Source organism: Octopus bimaculoides, unplaced genomic scaffold, assembly GCF_046866305.1.
Source record: "Octopus bimaculoides isolate indiv1 unplaced genomic scaffold, ASM4686630v1 contig87, whole genome shotgun sequence".
Classification (NCBI taxonomy): domain Eukaryota; kingdom Metazoa; phylum Mollusca; class Cephalopoda; order Octopoda; family Octopodidae; genus Octopus; species Octopus bimaculoides.
The window spans coordinates 6,826-30,373 of NW_028315337.1; the positions used below are offsets into that span (position 1 = coordinate 6,826).

The window sequence follows — 23,548 nt, forward strand, 5'->3', positions numbered from 1 at the left end:
TTTTAATATGAGAAGATGGATTGAACAGGCTTTATTACAAATCATTACAATTGTTTCAATGTATCATCATTAGCTGTCAGTTGCTGAATGTTATATGCAATATTACATTAATATGATTCATCAATATCTGTATACATGTGCATCCCCAGGTAACCAAAGTCAAAGCACTGCTGTATAATCTTTAGTTTCTCCACATTTTATACCCACAGCAAATACTATTTCCAGTATTCCTCTGACAAAGAAGAACAAGGAAATACACAGATACAAATGAGAAAATAACAACAAAAACAAATTAAGAGAAATAAAAAATAAAGAATAAAGAAACAGCATATTCGATCTTTAACCACAGACTTGTTTGGAATTTTAAGAAAAAAATGGACATTTAAACATAAGAATAACTTTTTTTAATGACTTGAAAAGCAGCAGGGTAAAGACAGTGGTAATGTTACTATATATCTAAAATTAAGTCCATAAGGTAACAGTTTTCGGTATCCAGCTGAGTTAAAGAAGTGAACTGATTTTCTTTGAAATGAACTGGTAACAGACATAAGAAATGGGTAATTGTTTAAGATTATCCTGTTGTGACATTCATATTTTTGTTCTTTTTTATTTTCTTGTGTGGTAAGAAATATGCTTTCCACCGCATGGTTCCAGGTTCAGCCCCACTGTGTGGCACCTTGGGCAAGTGTCATCTCCTGTAGCTTTGGGATGATCAAAGCCTTGTAAGTGGATTTGATAAACAAAAACGGAAAGAAGCCCATCATATGTGTGTCTGTTCCCCACCGCCTGACAACAGTTGTATGCTCCCTGTAACTTATGTGTTCAGCAAAAGAGACTAGTAGAATAAGTACTGGGGTTGATTCATTTAACTAAAATTCTTCAAGGAAGTGCCAAAGCATGGCCACAGTCTCATGATGGAAACAAATATATGTTATATGTATACACACACACACATATATATACACACACATATATGCATGTATATACACATACAAACGCACCTGCATCATGCATTTTGTTCATGTTTCAGTATGCACATATAATTATTTATGGGATTACATAGACTTTTGATGTCCAAGTTGGTCCATAGAGTTGTATGTACAATGCATATAAATTTGTGTAGTTTAGGGAATCCAATAAGTTCATGGGAGTATATCCAAAAACTTACCCAGATTCGAGGGGTGGCAAAGTGTTTGATATTAGAGTATATATATATATATATATATATATATATATGTATATATATATATATATGTATATATATATATATATATGTATATATATATATATATGTATATGTATATATATATGTATATGTATATATATATGTATATGTATATATATATATATATATGTATATATATATATATATGTATATATATATATATATGTATATATATATATATATGTATATATATATATATATATATATATATATGTATCATGCCAAAACTAACTTCACTTGTGCTAGTGCTACATAAAAAGCACACTCTGCGGAGCGGTTTGTGTTAGATAGGGCATCCAGCTGTAAAATCCCTTCCAAAACAGACACAGTAGCCTAGGGTAGTTTTTCTACCTGGTCAGCTCCTGTCAACCATCCTACCCATGCATGCATGGAAGATGGACATTAAACGAAGATGATGATGATGATGATGATGATGATATATATATATATATATATATATATATACACACACACACACACATGTCCTCCTCATCATCATTTTAATGTCAACTTTTACATACTTGCATAGGTCAGATGAGACAATCAGACAGGTTTTCTACAGGTGGACGTCCATTCCTGATGCCAAAGAGGCTTTTGTTCACATAGTGGGGCTTCACATATGTGAAGACAAAGGGTAATATGAACTCAGTTTGCTGAGATACACACACATACATATATATAAGCTTATTGCCATTTCTATCTACAGATTTTATATACAAAGTAGTAAGTCAACAAACAAGGTTTCTTACTGTGATTAGTTAATAATCTTCCACATATCTCCACACACACACAAAAACACACCCACATACTCTCCCCCACTGGACAATGGTGCCAACCTTTTGAAAAACAACTTTCTTCCAAACAATGTCACCTGGTTTTGCCATTTTCAAAAAGGCCCAGAATAAACATGTCATTGAAAGAACTGACCTGCTGTAAACACAATTTTCTTCTTTCTTCTCTCACCTTTCCTTCTCTTTCCCATTGACACTCCTTTCAGATATACAGGCACACACACACACAAGCACGCACACACACAAAAACACTCACACACACTCTCTCTCACTTTTCCCTCCATTCCTCACCCTCTTTTACTATCCTATATATCTCTCTCCACCCCTACATATTCAATAATACTATAAAAAGAGACACCCTCTGAAAGTGAAATCATATTTGAAAACCCTACAAGAATAGGTGCAAGCGCTAATATTTATAAAACATGTGACATATTAATAAAAATCTATAAATGTACAACCATCCAGATATCTGAGTACCTTATTTTTTCTAATATATAATTCCTGTACATCACCTCCAAACCTTCCAATATATATATATATATATATATATATATATACACATACATATATATATACATACATATCTGTATACATATATATATACATACATATCTGTATACATATATATAGACGATCAGAAAATGGAGGAAAAACACCAAATATCTTTGGTGCTAAAATTGGAAAAGGAAATGTTCAAAGTTCACTAAATCCATTGTGAGGTAGTTGAAGAATAGAGGTTGGTTGACTCTGAAGTCTCGTAGTTAGTTATCCCTAATTAAGGATATCCAGTGTGGTTAATAGGAGCTATGTGTCCCTAACTTATAGGTTGTGGACAGACAGTTCGTATATTTACAGAGGAAGCCTTAAATAAGGGTAAATTTTATATCTAGCAGGAGTACGATTTAATGTGTAAAAGGAAAGTATTGGAATAATATTTAGGTTTGACGAGTGAAATGAAAAGAAAAAGATAGAAGAGGGGTAATTTAGTGTGTAAAAAGAGTTGGTAGTTCTCGACTGAAAAGAATTATAGGAAAAAGGTAGGCTAGCGTAGAAAGTAGATTAAGTATATTAATTATTTATTGATAATGTGGGTTGGGGTAGGCTAGCATAGGATATAACTATTTTTATTTATTTATAATGTGGGTTGGATATGCGTAAGCTAGTTAGGTTCGGGAAGGTTAAGGAGAGGTAATACACTGATAAGTAGGTCTGCTAATAACATTTAAGCTAGGAGATAGTGGTGTATACAGAAATGAGCAGGTTTAACGAAAATTAAAGAATACAAATTGGCCTTTATGTGAATAAAAATGTTATTTTCATACCTTTTTTGAGTAGAGGTGATTTGGTCATTAAAATTAGTAGTTTTTGTGTTATACAAAACTCACAGCAGTTATTGTTAATGGCATAAGACAAAGTTTTTGCTAGGATATGCCATTCTAAACTATAGTTGAATTTTTGTCTTTTAATTCCCAGATGTAGCTACTAAGTCCTGTAGAGTTTGCTTTATTTCTATTTCTAAAGGTAGATTGGTGGGTATTGTATCTAAGTATCATTTCATTATTTGTGGCTCCTATATAAGATTTTGTATGATTATTTCTGTCCCTGCAACCACATAAATTATTCAGTTTATCTGTGCTTGTGTTATGTTGAATGGGGCTTTTATTTATCAGGTCATAGTCCGTGTTGTTTGAGGACGAGTTATTAGGGACAAGATTTTTTCCATTTGCCTGTTGGCAGTTGTGGTTTATGTTGGTATTTTTCCTAGTCTTGTAGAAGGTGTCTAGCTTATTGTTGTTGATTGAGGCTATAACGGTAGCTAGGTTATTAGTTAGGCTATGGCCTACTCTAATTTTATTCTTAAAGATTCCTGAGTATTTGTTATTTAAGTTCAAGTGCTTATCAATAAGTCTCATTATGGAGTGAACTATGTTAGATTTACTACTGAGTTGCTTAAGGAAAGCATTCTTTGGGGGAATGCGTATATCCTTAAGAGATGCGTTTATATTAAATAGCTCCATATGTGGTAACTATTTTTTAAAGAAAGTTATATGGAAACCTGGTAGAAGTATATATAAATGGATATGTATTTTTCCCTTACCCTTTTACTTGTTTCAGTCATTTGACTACGGCCATGCTGGAGCACCGCCATTAGTCAAGCAAATCAACCCCAGGACTTATTCTTTGTAAGCCTAGTACTTATTCTATCAGTCTCTTTTGCCAAACCGCTAAGTCATAGGGACATAAACACACCAGCATCGGTTGTCAAGCAATGTTTGTGGTGGTGGGGGGAACACAGACACACAAACACATACATATATATATAGATATATACGATGGGTTTCTTTCAGTTTCCGTCTACCAAATCCACTCACAAGGCTTTGGTTGGCTTGAGGCTATAGTAAAAGACACTTGCCCAAGGTGCCACGCAGTGGGACGGAACCCGGAACCATGTGGTTGGTAAGCAAGCTACTTACCACGCAGCCACTCCCGCACCTTGTTTACCATTAACACGGAAAAAATAGATAAACAGTTACCAGGGCAGCAACAAATCACACAAGTAAAAAGGAAGTAACAACCTGTTTGTAAAGGTAGAAACTGCGGGTTGATGTGAAATATTTTGTATCATATATATAAATAAATAAATGGAGTTAAACGCAGGTGTTATTCAAATTCTTTTACTTTCGACATATGTTTTGAAGACAACATTTGGTATTATTCCAAAAAGAATAGTATGACAAATTCCTATATTAACTGTATAAGATGGCTCACTTTTTTCTTCGACAATAAGGGCATTCAACAGCCCACTAATGATCTAACTTCTGAATTTTAAAAAATTATTTAAATATAAAAACAATCCTCCACCTAACCCAAGATTGAAGCAGTTTGAAGATGATGTCTGGTCTATCGTGAGGAATGTAAAATTTCACCATTCATCCCCTAAGGAATAAACATCTGAGGTATCTTCAAAATATCACCAAGGAAATTCATAGCATGGATAGTATACTGAAAATATTAACATTAATTTAGCTAATACTAACCATTCCCCTAGTAATATTAACAACAAGGTTATTGTCTCTGCAGTCCATTCCAACAGAATTAAGTTTATGTCTAGTAATTCTAAGACTAAAAACTCTATATACCAGTGTAAAATTACTTCCGGTACCAATGTCTTTTTTTATATAGGTAGTTCTTCTTCAGTTATCTAAAAGAATTTCTAATCATTACTTTACATTTAGGGATAGTAATAAATGCAACAGTACAAGGCTTAGTAAATTAATTTGGTATCTAAAAGATCATAGTAAACAATTTAATTTAGATTGGTTGATTCTCTACATTGCATTCCCATACGATAAAGGCAAAGAATTCTGCCAAATCTGTAATAGTGAGTTCTTTTATATTCTATTTTCTAAGAATCCCCTTGTAAACACGTTTAAAGAACATGCTTATCATATAAGTGATTTCTACCATTCTATATAATTTGAACATTGATTTTCTTCTTACACTTCACTTCCATTAGATATATCTATTTACAAGTCTTTAAGCTTTTATTTTAATTCACATATCACTCTATATTTCTCCTTTATTAGTTTTCTGCTTATTCCTTTCTTTTACCCCTTCTCTTTCTATAGGCTACCTTTGACGTTATATCTACTAATGTATTTTTTAAAAAGAACTTAAAAGTGTTCTGTTCATCATTATACACATTCATTACATTCTGTTAAAATGTCTTATTGATGGGTTTGGTTTCTTTCTTTCCCTGATGAGATTTACACCATTTTATTCGATTTGGAATAATACCAATGTTGTCTTGGAATATGAAGAAATAAACAAAGAGAGAATAAAAAAAAAAAAACTTGTGGATTTAGCGATCAATCATGGCGACTGGTTGGGAAAAAATAGTTTGGCAGAAGATCTAGGAAGAAGGAGAGATAATAAAGTACTGCAGAACCTAAAACAAAGGTGTGGATTAGGGGTTAGTGACTTTGACGTGTGGATGTGTGTTTGTGGATATACATATATCTATACCAGGTGGTGCTATTAAGTTAGCCATGGTCTGGGCCAATACTGGCCGAAACCTATCAAAGTATCAATGTATATATATGCATACATACATATATCTATCTATCTATATATATATTCCTGTATTCTTTTATTTGTTTCAGTCATTTGACTGTGACCATGATGGGGCACTGCCTTTAGTTGAACAAATCGACCCTAGGACTTATTCTTTGTAAACCTAGTACTTATTCTATTGGTTTCTTTTGCTGAACCGCTAAGTTATGGGGACGTAAACACACTAACATCAGTTGTCAAGCGATGGTAGGGGGACAAACACAGACACAAAGATATATATATATATATATATATATATATATATATATATATATACGATGGGCTTCTTTCAGTTTCCGTCTATCAAATCCACCCACAAGGCTTTGGTTGGCCCGAGGCTATAATAGAAGACACTTGCCCAAGGTGCCACACAGTGGGACTGAACCCAGAACCATGTGGTTGGTTAGCAAGCTACTTACCACACAACGACTCCTATGCCTATATATATATATAGATAGATAGTTGTATTTTGATCATTTTAAACTTTCTTTCCATCATTTCAGTGTCATTTCCTTTCATCTTATTCACTCTTTTGTCTATTAAGCAGTAAAGAAAACAAAAAATTTTACAATAATATATTTTTACCCCAGTCAAAAAATTTATATTTTTAAAATTTTTGTTTGTTTAAATGTTGCTTTTACTGTTTTTTAATTTTTCTTTCAAAATGTGCATTGCATTAAAAGTTTTGTATTATGATTTCTGCCACAATATTGTCACAATTTGACAGAAATGAAGAGAAAATGAAAGAAAGAAAAAAACAGGCAAAAACAGTAGAAAACAAAACCAACATCACCGGCAAGAGATATTTTGTGTTGTTTGTGAAGAAGAGAAGTATGTTTTATAATTCATATTTCTGGTGGCAGCCACATTTTTTAAAAAATTCATTTAATTTTGGGTGATGAATAGTTCCAATAAATTACTTAAGTTTTCTCGTAGAGTAGAAAATGAATATCGTTCATCTGGGTTCTGCAAGAATAGAATGAGTAAAACATTTACTGTAGGATTTTGCAATGGACAATATAGCATTATGAAGAGAGTCACTACCAGTGTTCTTATATCTGAATCACTACCAGTGTTCTTATATCTGAATCACTACCAGAACTAGAGAAGAAATTTCAGGTGTGGAAGCAGGGTCTAGAATCAAAGGGCCTTAGAGTTAACCTAGCAAAAATCAAAGTCTTAGTAAGTAGGAAAGCAGACAAATCACAAATCCCTTTAGGTAGATGGCCCTGCTCAATCTGTAGGAAAGACATAGGTAGAACCTCCATAAGATGTATCTGGTGCAAGCGATGGTCACATAAGAGGTGCAGCAATATCAAAGGAAGATTAACTGGGGAAGGAAGATGCAGAGGTACCAAAAACACTAAAATTGTACAGAAAATAGACTCCATTGATTGCCAGTGGGGTAAGCTAGTTAGTTGACAGCTTGTTATTTAGGTGACCAAGTCAGTAGTGGAGGTGGATGCTCTGAGAGCATAGCTGCGAGAATAAGAATAGGCTGGGCAAAGTTCAGAGAGCTTCTACCTCTGTTGGCAACAAAGGGCCTCTCCATCAGAGTGAAAGCAAACTGTATGATGCTTGTGTGCAAACAGCTATGCAACACAACAGTGAAACATGGGCTGTGATTGCTAAGGACATCCGTAGACATGAAAGAAATGAAGCTAGTATGTTTTGCTGGATGTGCAACGTCAGTGTGCATGTATGACAGAGTGTGGCTGTCTTGAGAGAAAAGTTGGGCACAAGTGGCATCAGATGTTGAGTGCTAATATGGTCATGTGATACATGTGAACAAGGACAGATGTGTAAAGGAGTGCCGATCTTTAACTGTGAGGGAACCTGTGGTAGAGGTAGACCCAGGAAGACATGGGACAAGGTGGTGGAGCATGATATTCGAATGCTGGGCCTCACGGAGGCAATGACAAATGACCAAGATCCTTGGCGATATGCTGTGCTTGAGAAGACCTATCAAGCCAAGTGAAATCATAGTCATGGCAGATATTGGTGTCATGCAACTAGCACCCATGCCGTGACATGTAAAAGTACCCATTACACTCTCAGAGTGGTTGGTGTTAGGAAAGGTATCCAGTTGTAGAAACCATGCCAAATCAGACTGGAGTCTGGTGCAGCCCTTCAGCTTACTATCCCTGGTCAAACTGTCCAACCCATGTCAGCATGGACAATGGACGTTTGATGATGATGATGATAATGATAAAAATATTTTTTAGATGTGGCTATGTGGTTTAAGAAGTTAGTTTTGCAACTACTTAGTTCTGGGTTTGATTACACTATATAACATCTTGGTTGAGTGTCTTCTACAATGGCCTAAGTTGACCATACCTCATGAGTGAAGCTTGGCAGGTGGAAACTGTATGGAAATCCATTACATGTATAAAAGTAGATATGATACATCTAATGGGCACAGGCATGGCTACATGGTTAAGAATTTTGCTTCCTAAATACATGGATTTGGATCCAGTCCTACTGCATAGTACCTTCAGCAAGTGTCATCTACTATAGCCCTCAGCTGACCAAAATCTTGTGAGTGGATTTGGTAGATGGAAACTAAAAGAAGCCCATTTTATATGAATATGTATGTATATACGTATACAAGTGAGTGTAAATGTTTGTGTCTTATCTTGACAACATATTTGTTGAAAAGGAATGTCACTCATCTCAAATATTTTCCAAAAACGTGTGTGGCCATGGAGAAATATTACCATGCTTGAGAACAAGTAAAGGTTGGCAACAAGGAGAGCATCTGGCTGCCTCAATCAACTCTCTCCAACCCACAGAAAAGTGAACATTATAAATCTATGATGATGATATGTGTATTGACAAGACATCAATTACTGAATCAAACAAAAACTACCTTGTGGTATTTTGGTAGTGAGTTACATCTCTTAACCTCAAGGTGGACCTAATCAATCAATAAACAGATATCTAAAAAATTAAGTATTAGTTTCACTAAAATCCTGGAAAATGTTGGTGTCTCAACATGCCTGCAGTCCAAAGATTGAAACCAGCAAAAGACTAAGCATAGGGCCACATTTGCAGAGAAGGGCTGTAATCTGAAGAAACAATTCCAGACATGGCCATTAATTATTTCATCAACTGTGACAGAATGAAAATGTTACATTGACTCAACAAGATTTGAATTTGAAATATTAAGAGGAAAGTAAATACTGTACAGAATTTTTAGTCTGGTATGATCCACATTTTCTGCCACACTAATAATTGATAGCTAACTTTGGCTGACACAAGGTCAGGCATTATCATCATCATCATCATCATCATCATTTAACGTCCGCTTTCCATGCTAGCATGGGTTGGACGATTTGACTGCGGACTGGTGAAACCAGATGGCTACACCAGGCTCCAATCTGATTTGGCAGAGTTTCTACAGCTGGATGCCCTTCCTAACGCCAACCACTCAGAGAGTGTAGTGGGTGCTTTTACGTGTCACCCGCACGAAGGCCAGTCAGGCGGTACTGGTAACGGCCACACTCAAAATGGTGTATTTTATGTGCCACCTGCACAAGAGCCAGTCCAGGGGCACTGGCAATGATCTCGCTCGAATGATTTTCTAACGTGCTGCCAGCACGAGTGTTAGAAGGCAACGCCGGTAACGATAACGCTCTAATGGTGCTATTTACGGGCCACTAGCACGAAAGCCAGACAGCTGCTCTGGCAATGAACATGCTTGACAGTGCTGTTAGTGCTCCACTGGTGCGGTGACCAGTCATCGAGTATGGTTCAATTTCGATTTCACTTGCCTCAACAAGTCTTCGCAAGCAGAGTTTAGTGTCCAATGAAGGAGAGGTTGGCATGGATGCCAGTCGTCGGATTCGGTTCGATTTCGATTTCAGGTTCAAATTTCTTGAATCTGAATCTATGGAGAATGTAATTTGATTTCAAAGGTCAGGCATTAAGAGATTGTAAATTTGATTAAAAACTAAAATCAATTCTGACAAAATTTGAACTTAGTAGACATTGAAAGAACATTTAACTCTGTTAAATGTTCTTTCAATGTCTATTGTGTCTACACTTCACATTCCACCACTGCTCTAGCAGCAATGTCCTCTAACTGTGGTACAAGGTCACACATATTTGTAGGAATGTTGTGGCTGAAGCATTCAAGTCCAGCAATATTATTATTAGTATTACTATTATGTTATTTCTTTGTTACTATGATACTACATTATTATTACTACAGCTATACTACTACTACTACTACTACTAGTAGTAGTAGTAGAACATCAATTCTAGACAACAAACTAAATGCTGCAATTTAAACACTCTACCATATATATTACTACCTTCTAAATAATGTTTTTAGCATAGGTACAAGGAGAGGGAGCTAGTTGATAATACTGACCCCAGTCCTTGACTGCCACTTTCATTACTGACCACAAACGGATGAATGTCAAAGTTGACCCTAGTCGAATTTGAACTGTGAGTGTAAAGAGCTGGAACAAATAACACAAGATATTTGTTCTGACATTCTAATGATTGCTTCAAATATAGTCCCAAGACTTGGAATTTAGGAGAGGGAAGAGTCTATTTTATTGATTCCTTAGTGTCACTTCTCACTTCTTGTTTACAGCCACAATCAGTGTGGATCAATTTAGCTTCATCAATCTTGATGCTCTCACTCACCTTTCATAAAAAAACACAAGTGTACCATCTGCCATTCCACCATGCTCTTCAAGTGGTACTTAAAGAATTGATAAGGGCATAGTCAAAGAAAGAAAGCTCAATCCTTAAGCCTTTTAACAACATCCCCTATAACTTCCTTTGCCATAGCTACCCTTTCCTGCTACAACTGTCCTTGTTGACACACACAATTGTTTCTAGACCATTGCTGCTTATTAGCACTATATAAAATGCAAGTGTTGACTTTTACTAACCCCATAATCCCATTATTCAGTCTTAGTGAGCAGTGACTGCCAGGCAACATTTCAGAGGCCTAATGCTCCACTTCAACAATGATCATAAAGATTTCCAATGTGGCCAAACCAAAAGGTTGAAAGTCAAAGTTAGCCATAATGAAATTTGAACACAGAATGTAAGGAAATATAACTAAATATCTCAAAGCGATTTGACAATCAGCCATTTTTCTGGTACTTAATCACAACAACATCAACAGCAATAACAACAACAATTTATAAGGTAGACACAAAGCCATACCTTTTTAGGGACTGGAACTTGGAAAATATGGAAGATAAAGCTGATCCCCAGTATGATTCAAAGTATAAAGAGAGATTCCTCTAAATACTACAGACAATTTTACCCAGTACTCTACCAGATTTACCACCAACTGCCTCTCATAATTTATACAACACTCTGTCACCAACTGCTCTCTAATAGTTTATTCAGCAATCTACTACTAGCAACAGCCGTTGGTGAATGAATCTCTGTAGATGCTGTTTTAGTAACTGTAGAAGAGATGAAGAAAAAACAGTTTGCTGATGACTGAAACTTTGTTAAGCAGTTGGATGAATTTTTTTGAGGGATGGGTAGGGGTGGGGGTGATGATGTAGTCTAACCTGCTTGCACATGTAGCAATGGCAGCAGCTGCATCGTTGCATGAATGTATAGTAGTGTAATGTGGGTTGAAGCTTAGAAGGTTGTTGGCAACTGATCATGGATGGGTGTGATTGTGAAATGGGAAACCTAGTCTCTAAGAGGTAATTGTCGTCATCGTTTAACGTCTGCTTTCCATGCTAGCATGGGTTGGACGATTCGACTGAATATTGGTATATAAAGCTGTTTATGGAAAGAAGGAGAGAGTAGGAAAGAGAGAGAGAGAGAGATAGAGGGAAAGAGATGGTGTAAGGAAGATTTCCATTATCTGATCCTAAAACAGAAATATAATACTCACTTTCTTCCAGCACATTCTCATTTCTTGGTATATATCCTTTGGACACGTAATAGGCTTCTCCAGCCGGGCATTGCTACTACAAACCAACTCAAGGACCTCAGTGTTGGATTTATCAGCATATGGTTCATCACCACAGGTAAAGATTTCCCACATTAGAACTCCTGTAATAAAAATATGAATAAAATATAGGCACAGACACGGCTGTGTGGTAAGAAGTTTGCTTCTCAACCACATGGTTCTGGGTTCAGTTCCATTGTGCAGCACATTGGGCAGGTGTCTTCTATAGTATTGGACTGATCAAAGTCTTGTGAGTAATTTGGTAGATGGAAAATAAAAAAAAGCATGTGTGCATGTGTGTTTGTGTTTGTTTCCCACCACCACTTGACAACTAATGGTATGTTTCTGTCTCAGTAACTAGCAATTTGGCAAAAGAGACAGAGAATAAGTACCAGGCTTTAAAAAAATATGTACGGAGGTCAATTTGTTTGACTCCAGCATTTATTTTTTTAATAAGGTGCTCCAGTATAGCCACAGTCCAATGACTGAAACAATTAAAAAGAAATGTATAAAATAAGAAAACACATGGAAGGGTAGATTATACAAATCATTTTGGCTACTTTCTTGCACACAAAAGTTCACACACACACACACATCTAATTTTACCATCTGCATCCATTCCATAATAAACTTACTGTATAGAACTCAACATTAATTTTGATGCACAAAACAGAAGCTTCAAAGTGAATAGAAATACAAACTTTACTGTATTGATATCACAGTCTATATTGTTGTTTTTTACCCATATCCAATTGTACTGCCCATAGGCCACACTAATATCCCTATAAACCACATCCTACACTAATTTGTCTACCCACACAAATATATTCATAACTGACACTAACATGTACATAAACCACACTGTCTAGCCTCCATAGCAAGATGTCCAGAAACTATGCTGCCCAAAGCTGTAATAAATTCTGTCTCTCAAGTTAGACACTATACATTTTTCTCATCAGAACTACATTTTTCCTCTTCATGTTGTCCCATTGACTTATAAATCTCACACAATTCAAACTCATAATCTACAACACAAGTTCTCAGCTATCTTAAATTTTTTTCTCTCTCTTTCTCCTGTATCTCATCAACAAGTGCATGTTATATTCACCTCCCCACTGGAGAGAGTTACGAAAATAATTCATTTGGGCTATGAAACAGACTCATTTAAAAATGAAAATATTTCTTTATAACTATGAAATACTATCATTTCCATTCACCTTCTCTATTTACTATTACCGGGTAGGTCACAGGAGTAAAGCCTCAGACACCACCTCCACAGGGTCCTGTCAGAAGCAACCCTTCACAGACTTTCCAGCTGGGTCCCCAAGTATGACCAACTGAGACTATGGATATCCGACCATTTCATTTTTGGTCTCCTCATAGGTCTCCTGTAGGTTATCTCAGCTTGAAGAATCCATTATGTGATTCTTTCCTGCAACATTCTAATCACATGTCTGTATTACTGGTGCTGTGATGCCTCAAAACAGAGAATTAGCATCTTGACCTGATAAATTCCTTCATCTCTGAGATACACACTATCAGGTAACATCCTAGACATATTTCTAACTATAAAATATAACCATTTAAAAATAAAAATAATTCTTTAAAAGTAAGAAATTCAACAACAAAAATATTTCTTTCTAATTGTGAAATATCAATTAACAACTAAAATAATTCTTTCAAAGTATGAAATATCATTTAACAACAAAATAATTCTTTGTAACTATGAAAAATTATCATTTAATAACAAAATTCTTCCTAGCTACAAAATATTATCATTTAATAATATAAGTCTGAGCTTCTTTAGGTAAACCTAATAGTTGGTAGATAACTATTACCTGACAGTAAGAATAAAATGGAAACTCAAATCTTAATGTGTAATACCCTAATCACCTCCAACATACATCACATGGATTACCAAGGGTCACATCCTCCAGTGAGGAACCAGGCTGGGATTTAAAAACTGGTACCTGGAACAAATTCTCATAATGCTGCTGTAGATGGTAATAGAACTGAGAGAACCCCACCCCTGAACTGCTGGAAATCCACCACCAAATAACACCAGAACTCAAAGTGTGAAACTAAAATGGACCAAAGAAATAATGACAGCTCTGAAAAGACCTCAGAACAACATTACTGAGCAAACATATATAGGGGAAAATTATGGGGAAAACCAAAGGCCAAATATGAATACTAGTAAACTAAGTAACACTAAAAAGGACATGATGAGAAACCACAGACTTGCACAAGCAGAACTGGAACAATTAAAAACAAAAGCCAGTCAGGTCCCTAAACAAGACACAAATGCTAGGACACCTGTTATTACCATCCATAATATGAGCTAAAACTAAATTGCACAACAAATAAATGAGATCTGCAACAATGATCAACTTGAACAAAACTGAAGCTCTAAATGTTGATGAAAATGAAAAGATGATTTACCATTCCTTGAACAAGAGAAGAAAGAAGCTAAAAAGGGTGCTGTTAGAGAAATAAGAACTTACATACAGAAATAAAAAATAGAGATCCACTTCCAAAATTCTGAAATAGTGAGAAAACCTTCTCACAAAATAGAAGTGTATATAATCCAGCAATGAAAGAACTACTAATGGAAAATGATAAGGGTCTTTATAACTATAAATAACCTTGTGTACTCAACAGCAAAAGCTCTTAGCACCCAAAAGAATATTAAATTGAAGACCAATAAAGAAAACATGTCATTTACTTAAGTAGAAAGTTAAGATACATAAGGAAATAGAATGTCAAAGAATATAAAGAAGTGTGAATGTTAAGACAAAAAAGGCAAGGAATGGGAAAGGAAATATATAATAAGTAGCCAAGACACTCTTCCAACAATCATGGAAACTCTGAAGTAGCATATTCAGGTGAAAGTGCAATAAGTTTAATAAGAGAAATACGTTTTACAGACAAAACAAAATTTTCCAGATGGAGGAAAAAGCATTCAACAGAGAATTAGAGAAATGATAAATAGAAGTAAAGAAATCATCATACATAGAGAAAGTTGAGAAATTCTGGAAGAACATATGGAGCAAACCAAAGGAATATAATGTGGCAGCATTCTGGATCAATAAAGAACATAAAAGACTGAAGTAAGATGAACAGCAGGATTGGATACCAGAACTGAAGCAAGGCTTTCAGTAAAAAAAACAAACAAATGGAAAACATCAGGAATAAACTAAATACCAAATTACAGTACTGCTTACAGGGATGCATAAGGCACTAGGCATCCAAGTAAACCATTGAGATGTTCTGTAGAAGAGAGAGAGCCCGTCTTCGTAGAGGTGGGAAATGAAGTCTGGATCAAGCCAACAAAGGCATGCTGCACAACTCAGTCGAACAGAGTTATAGTGATGACTTTCAATTCTAAAAAAAAACCCATTTCTGTGGATGGAATGCCATGTCATGTCTTAAATCTTTGTAGGATTGTCGCTTCGTTGGATGATGAGTGTGGAAAGGAGGAAGAGAATGAGGTTCCCAGCTTAAGATCACAACGTGCAAGGTGCCCACCCAGATGGGTGGAAGATTTTGACATAGAGTGAAGTGAGGAGGTGATCTTTGAGATCAGCGGGGTGTGTGGGGATGAGCCAGAAGATGAGGGTCATGACGTCAATGGTCAAGGGACTGACCGGAAGGTGAAGACAAGAGAGGAAGGTAGGTGAACCTCTTTTCATTTCCCATGCATGACAGCTGTTAAATGGAATACTGACAAATGAAATGTACATCTTCCCGGAAGAATAAAAATGGTGCAAACATGGATGTAGAGGAACCAAAGATCAATGATTGATAGATAAGACAGTGCTGAAAGACTGCAAAAAGCACAAAACAAACTTAGGGATGCATGGATAGACCACTGGAAAGCATATTGTAAATAAGGCTGCGTGTTCGTATCACGTCGGGGGTCACCAGTGTAAATAGGTATGATAGTTGTCACAGAGACTTTAGTCTCTCTCTATCACCTTTCAACAGCATTTTTAATGAAGAGACATTAGAACAATTTACAATATAATAAAAAGGTTTTATTTATGATGATACTTGGTTATACAAATTCCTGTCATTCAGCTTAGCAGCCGCTGATTATATTGTAGTTGGTAGTGGAAGGTTAAGGGTTTCCTTGATACCTGCCAGAGAACAGTGTAAAAGTGCTTCGTGGAGGAGCGAGGTGTTGTCATGTAGAAGGTCTGAGCTTAACTCACCGAGATAATGAAAGTAACTGCTTAAGTACGAGTTTTACTACGCATGTGCAACTCGAGGGGCTTCCGGTGGTGAAATCCCCTGCGCATGCGCAGAATAGTACTTCCTCAATGGTGGCTATAATTTCGCGCCACTACAATATGATATAGCTCCTCATTTGTGGATTATGTATTGCTGGAAAATATTTGGAATTGCACAAAATATTGTGAATCTGTTGAGCTAAAGAATGAATTGATAGACCACTGAACTCACATCAGAGAGGCAAAGCTTAGGCTTAAACAACATCAAAACTTGAATCTTTCAAGGAGATAGCTTGTCACTATTGCTTTTAGTACTGACTTCGATTTTGAAAAGTAGAAAAGCTAGGTATGAATTCAAATAAAGGAAAGATATGATCAACTGTCTATTTTTTATAGATGACTTAAAGATTTATGGGAAAGATGAATAATAGCTGAATTCACTGATTCATTGCTTTTGCATGAGCACTAGAAAGGAATTTAGGCTGAAAAAAATGTTGTGTGTTGATTTTAAAAATAGGTAAAATCCAACAAGTGGATAGCATGATATTGTCAATGGGAGAGTTAATGAAGAGAATTGAAATGAAGGATATACATATCTGGGCATATTGGAAGTAGATGAACTGATGAAAAACCAAATGAAGAAGATATTCTCTCAAGAGCATTACAGAAGGCAGAGATTGATTTTGAAGACTAAACTGAATGGGAGGGATAAGTTCTATGTAATAAATACATGGGCAATTGCTCTCTTGGAGATACTGAGCAGGGGGAATATGTCAGTGAAGAGAGGAACTGCTGACAATACACTACATTTCACTCAAAAAGTGATGTTGAAAGAAAGGAGGGCCGGGATAGCTAAGTTGTAAGGATTGTATTCATCATCATCATCCTGATTTAATGTCCATTTTCAATGCTGATATGAGTTGGATGGTTTGACACCAGCTGGCAAGTCAGAAGACTACCAATCTTTACTGTCTGCTTTGGTATGATATCTATGGTTGGATGCCCTTCCTAACACCAACCACTTTATAAAGTGTACCAGGTGCTTTTTATATGGCAATAGTGGCAATGAGGTCATCAAATAACTTACAAGACAATAACCCACCTCAGCTGATGGCTGAGTAGTATTGAAGGAAGTGGCCAGGTGAAGAGACATTAGAGTATGAATAGAGGGGAAGGAAAGGTGATACATGGCTACCTCAGAGAGAGAAGGGGTGAGAGGGAGGGAGAGAGAGAGAGAGAGAGAGAGAGAGAGAGAGAGAGAGAGAGAGAGATGTGACAGAAGGGTGCACTCAAGTTACATGGAGGTGTATATAAGGGAAGTGGAACCAAGAATTGGATAGAGTGAGTGGGCAGGTAAGTTTATGATAGGCAAAAGGAGAGTGAGAGATGAAAGGGAGCACTACTTGAGCAAGTATGGAAGGCAGGTTTGCTATATACAAAAAGCAGTCAGTATAAGATGTAATACAAATTAAAAACAGAAACAAAGGAGGGAAACAACTGGAAGGGTAAGAAGATGCATGGTCAGTTCTTGAGAGAGAGATACCAAGAAACACAGATTCAGAGGCTTTGATATGCCTAGCACAGGAACAAGCATTGAGATCAAATTACATCAAACACAGAATTGGTCATTCCACAAACACTGACAAATGCAAAATGTGTGGTGAAATTGAAGAAACAGTGTGGCATATATTAAGTGAATGCAGCAAATTGGCTTAGAGAGAACTCGAAAGAAGGCATGACAATGTCACCTGAATGGTTCACTGGGGACTATGTAACAATTTGAAATGGAAAAGGTGAAAGGAAGTTATGAACATGAGCATACTACATGATGTAGTAGAAAACAACAGAGCAAAAAGATCTTTGCTATTTTATGATTAATGTATGGGTCTCATGTGCATCTGAGAAGCTCCTTTAAGCATATGTCTCAAGATGAGCAAGAGGATATTAAGTATGAGAAAGAGAGTGGAGTATTGGTAAGAGGGTAAGACAGAGGCATTGGCATCCTTACTTACACTCATAATAATGTACAGTAAACAGAAAGTCCTCTGCTAAAGTAGCAACAGAAATACAAAATATTTTTAAAATACATTAAAGTAGAAAAAACATTTAGGAAGGAAAACAGGAAAATTTTACTCACCAAAAGCCCAAACATCAGATTTACTGCTGAATCTATAGAACTGAAAAACTTCTGGTGATGCCCATTTCACAGGAAGTTTAGCACAAGAGGAACTGTTGTACAAATCATTGATGACATAACTGTAGACAGAAAGAGGTGAAAGGTAGGATTGAAATAAATGGTATAATGAGTGAGTGGTGGATTAAGTGAATGAAATAGGAGTAGACTGAGTGAGTGAGCAAGTAGAATAATAGAGTATTTGAATAAAACTTTAGTGTAGATATTAAGAGACACTAAGTGGAAGTTGTTTTCTGCATGATTCAAAACTGAGAATGTAAAGGAACGTAATTTAAACAATTTTACCAATATTAAAAGTAGAGGAAAGTGGGTAGAATCTCTGAGGTATAAATGATTTATAATTCCGTAAAAGCCATACTGTTAAATCAATAATTTCTTGTTGATAGTCAGATGGACTTTAATTTAGTAGATACTCAATAATATCCAGTTGAGAGCTGTCTTGACTGTAGAAATAATGCCTACTACAGGAACTGCTGTTTGTCGAAATGAGCTTTCTTGAATCATCTCTATTCAATTTCTCTTTACTTTTGTTATCCACATTGTATTTATCCCAAACTCTAATGATAACACACATACCTTTCTTCTTAGGACATTTCTACATTGGAATTTTCCCCAGCCCATGCTTTTCATGGACTGTGTCCAGCCTTGTTCTCTAGATAAAATTATTAAGCGTTAACTCCCTGAATGATTTGCTTGATATCTAATCAATAGCTCTCAATTATATAGACTAACAAAAAGACCACCTTCCAGGCAGTTTTCTACTAGCCACTCGATAATATTTCCACATTTTATGTCTAATTATATCTTTATATAATAGTGTTTACTTGCTTAGTAAATACTGCTTTCATTATTCTATCAGTCATAATCTCTCTTTTTTAAAGAGTCAATCTGTTATATATACTTATCATTAATAATTGGTAGAACTTACATAGGTGTGCGTAGATAGATAGATAGATAGATAGATAGATAAATAGATGGATGGATGGATGGATGGAGGGATACACACACACAAAAGTCTAGTGCTGTGAGAACACATGGGAATGACGTTTCCTTATTTTTTTCAAATATACCCAAATTTAAAATGATCTAATATAATGATATCATTCATTCGGCATGTGTTGAAATATGCCAAAACAATTTAATTCCACACAAATATATCGTACTTTACATATAAACATGCTAAAAAACATATTTTGCTTTAAAGTAGTATCACCTTGTAGAACCAATTGCCAGTAATCATACTGTTTCCATTTCTCTCAGCCAATATTTTTACATTAGCCTTCTTTCAAACACTAGATAATGCAACATACAGTTGACCATGTGAGAAGAATTGTGTTGGAAGATATATTCCAATTTGTTCAAAAGTCTGTCCCTGTGTCTTGTACATCAAGGCAAAAGCTGGTTTGACAAAAAATAGTTTGCGTGTAAATATGAATGGAAATTCCATTTCTTGAGATACATATGGTATTTGGGGGATTAGCAGAGTTGATCCTGCATAAGGACCAGAAGCAACTTCAGCCTCAGTAACATGATTATATAAAACTGACAATGATGTAGCATGTGCCATTGCAATGTCCATTAGTAGCATCTAAATTTCTCAGAAGCTTTATGCATCATTTTTTTCTTCAGTTTGAGAATGTGTGGTTAAAAGAAAAAAAAATTATACTGGTATATTAAAGAATTTTCATTTTATTAAAAATATTCATTAACAAACTGTTAAATATTCATTTAACAAACTGATAGTATTCTTGAAATTGTGCCTGGTATCAAAGTTATACAGCTATTTTGTGTAAACATGAAATGAAAAAATCGTATAAGTGAAAGCTCATTAAAAACTATCTTGTTTAGTGTGTTAGAAATAGCAGTGATCACATAGTTATTATTGTAAGGCTTATAGCATTCCAAAGTAGCCACACCAACAAAATCACTTCTTCATTAAAAAAAAAAAATAATGTACCAGTATATTAAAGATTTTTCATTTAATCAAAAATATTCATTTAACAAACTTCGGAAACTGATAATATTCTTGAAATTGTACCTTGTATCAAGGTTATACAGCTATTTTATGTAACAGCATGCATTCATTCAACACAAAATCACTTAAAAATTATACCGGTATATTAAAAAAGTTTCATTTTGTCAAAAATATTCATTTAACAAACTCTGGAAACTGATAATATTCTTGAAATTGTGTCTTGTATCAAAGTTATTATTAAGCTATCATTAATGAAAATAGAGGCGAGTGAGTATGAGAGATTGTTGCAAATAAAAATGTTAAATGTTGCCTGCAATGAAGTAATAGTGTTTATTATTAAACATTAAAATCTACTCCGCAGTGTATGCAATCAATATTTAAATTTGTGAAGAATTGGATGCAGTGAATGCAATGAATATTTAAATTTACAAGAATTTGGAGTTAGAAAAATTCAATAAACTTCAGAAATCAAAATTATAGGAAATTTCTTAGAACATGAATTTATAAAAATATTTCCAGACGGTCAATATTGCTTCCTTTTAGTAATTGTCACATACCTAATTAATAAGTAGCTTTCTCCATTATATCTATACAGATAGAAGCTATTGATAAATTTCTTTAGTTTTTATAAATAAATTATATATAAAGGTAGAAATGCATATAAACACAATTACCTTCTGCCCTTTTCTGTTTCATCTATTCTACCTCCATTCTTTCCCCTGTGTCATAGAAATCCTCCCTCCCTCTCTCTGCTTTTCATTTCTTCTTCTCTACCTCTGTTTCTCTCTCTTATGTTGCATATATTTTCCTTCCTCTTTCTGTATTTTGTTCTTATTCTTCCTCCCCTCTCTCCTTTCAGCCTTTAAATCTCTGGCACTATTATATGAACTGCTTTTGCCAACTTTCTCTTGAGGGAAGCTGGACTTACTGAAATATCACCATGTTACTGTTAACTGGTTGCATACCCAAGACTTTTTGCATGTTCCACCTGCAGAGTATGAATATTATGATTATTATGCAACTCTGAGCTTCCTGAAATAGCTGTTGGGTATTAGGAATTGTCTTCTTAGTATTCTGTATATTTTATGCTCTATGTAAATAAATAAATGAATAAATAAATATATATATGAATACATGTGTTTATCTTTCTGAATATATGTACACATGTGTATCTATGTGTGTGTGTGTGCGTGTGTGTGTCTATACACACACACACACACATACATATATATATAGCGCCAGTGGATCATATATCTGAAAAAGAAGAACACTCTAAACATTAGAGCAGTAATGTATTTACAGGAAGTTACATACATGGCCGGTCATAGAGTGACCAATGGTTTTGCATCCATAAAGCGCTTAGCCCTTATAGATGACTCATCAGACTCCACCAGCCCAGTTAATTTGTAGACAAAATAATATACTAGGTGATATCAAAAAATTCCTAGATTAGTACTGTAGTGCACCAACAAATGGCAGTACACAGTTCCGTGCGCAGTGTGAGCAAGCAGTAATCTTCAGGAGGCAGTGTGCTGAGTGACATCGCTGTGTTTACTTTGCAAGTGATTATGTGTATGCTGTAGTCTGCAATTCTGTCATGGACAAGATCAAAGAGCCAATGTAAAATTGTGCATTAAACTTGAGAAGTCTGCTACAGAGACATTGAGCATCCTTCTGCAAGCTTGCAAAGATGAAGCAATGGGTCATATGCAATGTTTTGAGTGGCATGGGTGCTTCAAAAGTAGAACATCTCTGGATGATGATGAGCAATCTGGAAGACCTGCCACAAGTATCACTCCAGCAATGTGGTATTGTGCATCAAGAATTCGTCCCCGCCCCTAGGGCCAGACTGTCAATCAAGAGTTCTGCTGTGACATTTTGAAGCATCTGAAGAAGGACATTTGGTGAAAGCAACCACATCTGTGGTGCGTGAAGAATGGGATTCTTCACCAAGCTTTCCTCACTCGTGAGTTTCTCAGCAAACCAACATGGTATTGTTTCCATATCTGCCCTATTCACCAGATTTAGCACCTGTGGACTTCCATCTGTTCCGCAAGATGAAAATGCAGCTCAAAGGTTGTTGTTTTAACACAGTTGTCGAAATCCAGAATGAATTGCAGAAGGTCCGTTACTCACAGAAAACAACTTTCAGGCCAGATTCCAAAAGAGGACTGGTGTATTGCTGTGCAAAGTGACTATTTTGAAGGAGATGATGTTAAGTAAATAAATTATTTTTTATTAAACATAACTAGTCCAGGAACCTATTGTCTGAGCCTTAAATGGGACATGTTATTGTTCTTAGATTGATAAGTCAGTGAATTTTGATGGTCCTAATCAACAAATGGGGGGATCTCCACCCTTAGGTTGGTTTCAGATTGCAATTATTTTTTAGAGCTCTATTAATGAACTGGGAATCCTACGCCTACAGTAGGTAGTGTTTAAAATGTGGACAAGAGCTATAGATCGCATTTCAGGAATTTAAAAGGGTATCCAGATCAAGCGAGTCTTTAAGGATCCATGTTCGTTCTGCTATGCAAAGCTTGCATCATCATACAGGACACTAGTTGTTCTATGAGCCTCCATTTAATTTTGTATGGAATTCCTTCATTTTTAAGGTGCCACACGTGACTGGAACCAACCTAATAGCGGAGAAACTCGTTCATTGATTAGGACCATAAAAATTTGCTGGCCCAACCGATCTAAAGGCGATAACCTGTCCTGTTTAAGGATCAGACAATACATTTGTTTGCTTACAAATTAACTGACCATAACGGTTTTCTGTCTCCAGTTTGAAAAGAGGTTATATGTTTGCAGACATTGGAATCTGGTGAGCTGACTACAAGGCTAAGCAATTTATGGATGTGAAACTATGGGTCACTCTATGACTGGCCATGTAAGTAACTTTTTGTAAGTATATATGTGTGAGTGTATGTATGTGTGTCTATATATATACATATATATATCTTGGTCAAGCCTAATTGTGCTTATCTACATCACTGCCTCCATATTAGCTCATCTTGGCTTTCTCTAATAGCCACTCTTGACCTAGTCCTGGATGAAGAATTCAGAGTTTAACT

The 23,548-nt window shown here is 35.6% G+C and overlaps 1 protein-coding gene across 1 annotated transcript in view; it reads right to left on the reverse strand.

The window, feature by feature from the left end:
- The window catches only part of LOC149129268 (tyrosine-protein kinase Btk-like), a 117,123-nt gene continuing 93,575 nt past the window's right edge, over positions 1-23,548 (reverse strand). Inside the window, exons 14-17 of the mRNA XM_089346642.1 lie at positions 18,440-18,558; positions 12,014-12,174; positions 6,525-7,098; positions 1-665 (exon numbers count right to left, since the gene is read on the reverse strand). Coding sequence (XP_089202768.1) covers positions 7,018-7,098; positions 12,014-12,174; positions 18,440-18,558 — 361 coding nt within the window. The 3' untranslated portion in view covers positions 1-665; positions 6,525-7,017. The remainder of the gene's footprint in view (positions 666-6,524; positions 7,099-12,013; positions 12,175-18,439; positions 18,559-23,548) is intronic.